The sequence below is a fragment of the Pipistrellus kuhlii genome, unplaced genomic scaffold (genome assembly GCF_014108245.1).
Source record: "Pipistrellus kuhlii isolate mPipKuh1 unplaced genomic scaffold, mPipKuh1.p scaffold_m20_p_15, whole genome shotgun sequence".
Lineage (NCBI taxonomy): Eukaryota > Metazoa > Chordata > Mammalia > Chiroptera > Vespertilionidae > Pipistrellus > Pipistrellus kuhlii.
Genome location: NW_023425460.1, coordinates 35,130,724 through 35,136,764, shown reverse-complemented (window position 1 = coordinate 35,136,764; position 6,041 = coordinate 35,130,724). Strand labels below are relative to the sequence as shown.

At 39.1% G+C, this 6,041-nt stretch overlaps 1 protein-coding gene across 2 annotated transcripts in view; it reads right to left on the bottom strand.

The window, feature by feature from the left end:
• Window positions 1–586: 586 nt before the first annotated feature.
• The window catches only part of SORCS3 (sortilin related VPS10 domain containing receptor 3), a 481,307-nt gene continuing 475,852 nt past the window's right edge, over window positions 587–6,041 (bottom strand). Inside the window, exons 26-27 of one of the 2 annotated variants that reach the window (XM_036438955.2) lie at window positions 3,260–3,420; window positions 587–2,515 (exon numbers count right to left, since the gene is read on the bottom strand). In XM_036438955.2, the coding sequence (XP_036294848.1) occupies window positions 2,451–2,515; window positions 3,260–3,420 (226 nt within the window). In that variant the 3' untranslated portion in view covers window positions 587–2,450. The remainder of the gene's footprint in view (window positions 2,516–3,259; window positions 3,421–6,041) is intronic. The other variant, XM_036438956.2, reaches the window with a different exon arrangement.

Below are 6,041 nucleotides of genomic sequence, written 5' to 3'. Positions count from 1 at the left end.
TTGGATAATGATTCAAATAGTTCATCTAGTAAGAGCTCATAGAAAATGAGAGATCCTAAAAAGTGAATCAGTACATTAAACTATTATTACCAATTTTCCATGCCCTCTGTCAGCTGGAATTATAAATCCACACTATTTGTCATGTAACTTAGGAGTGGCTTACACCACAGTAGGCAGAGTCTATTTCCCTGGACCACTGGTGTTGGCCATGGCCATGGAGTTTTCTTTAGTCAATGCAAAGTAGGCGACAGGTAAATAAAATGACCATTTTGAGCCAATGTGTTAAAAACATAGATCATTCTGCTGGTCTCACTTAGAATTCTATAATTCACCATGAAATAAAACATACCCTGGGGAGCTGCTGGTCTCAGAATTATGACAACTAATCGAGCAGACCTGAAGTGACTGAAGCCTGCATCCAAACTAGCCAAACCATAGCCAACCTGAAGACTTGAGAGCAGAACATAAATATCTGTTCTTATAAACTACTAGATTTTTTTTTGCCTTGTAGCATTATTGCAGCAATAGTTGGCTGATACAATAGATAGAAAAAACTGCCCAAAGAAATCTCAGACAGATATGTAGCTTTGATGTACAAAAATACATTTATTTTCAACAATTTCAAAACCACTGTCTTTTTTTTATACAGTAGAAATATTCAAATGGAACAATAAAGCCAAGAACAGTATATGTACATATACTGTATATATAGATATGACTCATGCATTTGTATTCCAGTGTGTAGTACAAGTTTTGCAATTGTCTGCCCCATTTAACCCTTGAAACAAAAAAGCATGGTCTTGAGAAATACACTTAATCCTGATCTAAGCTGCAATCAGTCAGATTTCTGTGAATCATTTTCTCTCAGGGTCTCATAGAGAGAAATGTGAACAGCATCTTACAAATATCAACAGGTAAAAATTCAGCTTTTCCTCCCATATATATATACAGTATATCATTTCCTAAAACAGTATGTACAGGCTGAGCCTGAAAAGAAAAAAATAAAAATAAAAATGCTTACAGCATGGCTTAAAGTGACCTTACTGAAAACAACTGATATGAATACATGTGTAAAAGGGCTGGGATTCTGGAAAAGAGAATGCTGGCCTTGGAAGCCACTCACTCCAGAGGCAAGAACTATCTTAAGGGAACTGAAGGCAGACATTTGACTTTAAGGAAGGTGTGTATATCTGACAAGCAAATAGCACAGCTTTGCTAAACATCATCTTTGACTAATATCATTAAAGACTAGACTCCTATTTGACTCACCGGGTTTGCATGGACTTATGATTCCACAAATACCACCTCCCTCCCAACCTCTCTAACTCCTCCCATGCCAAGAGGCACTCACTGGGCTTCACCTACTGCCCAGAGGACTATCTTTAGCTAAGAACAGCCCCATCATTCCCCATAAACACTATATGCTTCTTTGGAATCCAACCACAAAGCAGTATCATTGTCATGTTCAGATCCATTGCCTGGCATCTTTAGAGAAGATCATTTTCTCAGGCTGATATCCTCAATGTTGTCCTTTTGGAGGGAACCCTTGTACGCCCATCTGGATCTCAATCTGAAGTCTCTAGTGGGCTTCATCTTGCTACTTCTTCTATGTCACTGATGGAACAATAAGACTCCATGTTCTACGATGTTACTCTAGTCCTTCCTTTACCAACTGTCCCAAAGAAGGCCCCCCCACCCCCCTTATGTACATAAGTAGAAACCGGCTATGGCATGGACACAGAGATGCAAGAGTTAATTGTGACAGACAACTGGAGAGCATCCAGAACCCAACACATCAACTAGGCCTGGGGGTTGGTCAGCTCTGAGGATGAGTGCATAAGCCAACACACGCGTCTTTCTTTTTTCTGTTTTCTTTTTTACTAAACATTAAATTATTTCTCAGGAAATAAAAAGCTATTTACATTGTCATTATATACAATTCGCCACCGGTAGCCTCACTATTGACATGCACGAGGCAGGGCCTCTTTCACAAAAGTGTGCACGCTTCTTGCAGTCATGTCCACACCCCACCAACTAACCTCCTGCACATCTGACTGGGAAATGGTTTACCTTTTAGGGAAGTGTGCTGGTGGGGGGTTTGTTGATGATTTGGGGGGGATGGGAAATGAATGAAAAGCCAACCCAACTTTAACAATGACAAGACAGAGAGACCCACAAGGGAAGAGAGACCTTGCAGAATAAAGCAAGAAGGCCATGGGAAGATACATACTTTGCCCATAGCACAGATACAGCCATTTATTCTTTTTTTTTAAATCTCATTTCAATCAGTTAAAAATGTCTTTGCCTCCCAAAGCTAAGCATCTGCCTGGTATTTATGAAGGGGCCCTTGGTAAACAAAGGGTAAAAAAGACATTTTCACCCCCCCCCATAATAATAGTAATAATAAAAAAAAAAGTCAGAAAAATGGTTGGCCACGTGGCTTGTTGGTGTTAAACACTAGTGCAGTTGGGAATCTCCTTTGTGCTTTCGCTGTTTGCAATGGTGGCAATGCCTCCTGCAGGGAAGAGAAGACAGAGAGAGAGAAGGATGTAAATTTCATCAGGGCAGGAGTCTTTGTTTTATTTTCTGCTAAATACCAAGCCACCTTGAACAGGTGCTTAATATGTATTATTTCATAGGGCACCTAGATATTCTATCCTATCAGCTCACTGGCTTATTTCCTCTACATTTAATGTTTGCCATCTCCCACATCAACTCACAAGGTAGAAGCAATACCTTGCCATTTTATACTCTACTAATAACTATAGTGATGGCCAACATGTACTGAACACTTACTATGTGGCAGGCATTGTGCTAATAATGTAATATCATTCCATTATCACAACAATCTCAGAAGGTAGGTACTATTATTCCCATGTCACAGATGAGGAACATGAAGCACAGGGAAGTCACAGAGCAAGTAAAATGGTAGACCAAGAAGATTGGCTGAGAAAAAATGGGCCCAGCACCATCTAATGCCAGAGATTACATATGTGATGATTAATTAGGATATCCAATACTTTTACTCCATAGAAGAAAAAGTCCAACAGTGATGGATAGTTGATCACATCTCTTCCTTACTCTTGATCTATAATACTTTTAAGGGGAAAAATTCTGCCAATTTCATATGGGCCAGAGGTGGTGGGAAAATTTTCAAATATGTGTATGTCATTGTAGCCAGTTCTAGTGCTATCTGAAGAGCAGGCCAAGTGGGTTGGCTGACCTACTGTTTAGAGGTCAGAGGACACAGCACACATACCTATGACCCGGGTGTCCAGCTCTTTGTCCAGCAGTTCCTCAGGCTCGGTGAAGTCACTGAGTGTGATTTTGGGGGCGTTTTCACTTTGGCTCACTGACCCAATCATCTCCTGCTCCTTGTCATGTTGAACTTGAGCATAGATGTTAATCCAGGGGATTTTCCTACATGGACAGGAGCAAAATAACATTATGATCACAGGGCATGTGAAAGTAGTTATTTGGAACCCCTTGGCAATAAGCAGGGGGAAGAAGCTATTTAATAAGACAGGCCAATGCCATGGAAAGGGGCTGCTCACCTAGACACTGGGGTCGTGAGGCTAAGAGACATTAGGCCAGAGACCCAGATGCCCAGGGGATGTGTAAGCCTCAGGACTCCCTGAGGAATGCACCTTCTTTTGCACAAAAACCAAGCAGGTGTAAACAGGAGGGCAATGCCCTCCATCAACTATGCACTAACAGCCTTAAAACATTTAGCCATTATTATGAGTTTAAAGGAGCTGGACTTTGGGACTCATAAGGTTGTATCAGAATAAAAAGACATGTTTTCCTAAGGTTGCATCAGTTTAATCAATTCGCATTGGTCTCCTTTATGAAAGGCTACAAAATAAAGGACATAGAGCCATTGCTATTCTATAAAGAACACTATTCATAAGCTAAGTACCTTAGTACTTCCATAGTCAGTTTCCTCATCTGTTCAATAGGAATAACAATAGCTCCCATTTAGGATTGTAAAGAGGATTAAAGAAAAGATGAAAAGAAGCTAAATAACTTCCTTCAAAAGACACAGAAATAGTGGGTTTACAAGGCAGGCAGGCTTGAGGTTAGAGAAGCTGGCAGATTTCAGTGAAAATCCCAAAGGAATCATCTCCTGATCCCATCTATTATCTCCTGACCCACTGTGCTCCAGCTTCTGTGGCTTCCTTTGAATTCCTATAATCCAGTGCTTCTCAAACCATTGTGACTCTGTAGGTCTGGTCAGGATGGGCTGAAATTCTCCATTTCTGCCATGCTCACAGGGAGGCTGATACCACTGACCTGAGATCTAAACTTCAAGTTGCAAAACTCGATACATCAAACTCATCCCCATCTTGGGGACTTGGAAGCAACTCTTCCCTCTGTCTGCAACACACCTCCTTCTACTCTTCTCATGATACTGTCTTTCAGAACTGGGCCTCCATGTCATTACCAAGAGGTCTCTCCTGACCACTCAACCTTTCCTCCTATAAATATGTAATGAGACAGTGTTGATGGAATAAATGAATAGGGTGCTGGTTTAGGGTGATGTAACAGGCAATGTTTGTTGACTTGTTTTCTGTCCTACTAACTAGACTAAAAGCCCAATGTCCAGACAGTCTGTGTTTTTATTTTTACTGCTATATACTTAACTTAGCACAGTACTAGGCACGTGGTTTACATTCAATATGAATTAGTTGAATAAATAAATAAATGACCTCAAATTCTGGGCTCTTTCTATTTTCTACCTTCATATTATGTTCTCAGACAAAATGATGACATTTAAAAAAAATTTAGAATATTACATCTAGAAGAAATCTCTCTACCTCATTAAATGAGGAGTAAATTGGACTGTTGTACAGACATTTCATGAAGCTGATTATTGGTACAGATGTTATCACAACTTGAGACATCTGGCATCCACACCAATCCAGAACATTCTGTGCCTTCCTAAAGGAGAGTCACTCTGTTGTCCTGGCACCAACCAGTAATATTTTCAAACTTCTACCTTCTCGCCCCCACTTCAATCCCTAATGGATATAGAGTGTCAGGATACTCAATAAGACATTTTTATAGCTAGTTAAGAAGGAAAGATCCAAAAGACAAGTTTAAAACATGGGTAGTTTCTACCTTTCCTTTACATTCAATTTTCATGACCTTAATGGTTGCTTTCCATAATGAAAGGAAATGTCCTCCTGACTCATACTGGTCTGAACCAGTTGAACATAATTTACAAGAACTGTGACTGAACACATTATGTGAGGCAGCTAACCTCAGGCTCTCTAAATGTGTCCAATTAAAAACTCATGCTGGCCCCTACTTTCTCGTCTAAATAGAAATGCAGCCTAGTAGCTGAGATTCCCTTTAATCATAAAAGTACATATTACTCAGGAACATTGGGATCAACTGTAATATTTATTTAAGTGCTGGGGGCAGAAAAACCATTTCAAATCGTACAAGCCTATATAACTTCACTCCCACCCTTTCCTGCTCACTTAATAATATCTCTGAGAATTTGAATACATTTGCCCTTAGAAAGTTTTCCCACTTTATTTCAGTCTCTAAAAACAGATTTTTCAACATTTTTAATAGATGGTTGGAAGGAAATAAATTTTGTTATTATTTTCAGTATTCAAAACATTGCTAAATTAGTTTTCATTTCTTAACACAGCCACTTATAGGAATGTTGAGAACCTAAGTCAAAATGGAACTCAACAGAGAAGAAGAAACATGAAAAGTAGGTTTAGAAGCATCTCTTGTGCTACCCATTCATATACATTTTAATAGGAGCAGTAAGATGGATCACCCCAAGTGATCTGTAAAACACTTCAGTTTTTATTTGTTTGTTCCAGCTATGATAAGTGTTATGAGCACCTGGGAGAACATTTAGAAAAAATGAAGTAGGCTTCAGACTATGATGAAAGCTTTACTTAAAAAAAACAACAACAACAAAAAAAAAAACGTACTGAAATAAATATAAAAGCACAAAAGTTTTGTTGTATAATCAGAAAAAATAAAAATCTATTCTATGGCAAGGATATCTTTGTAGG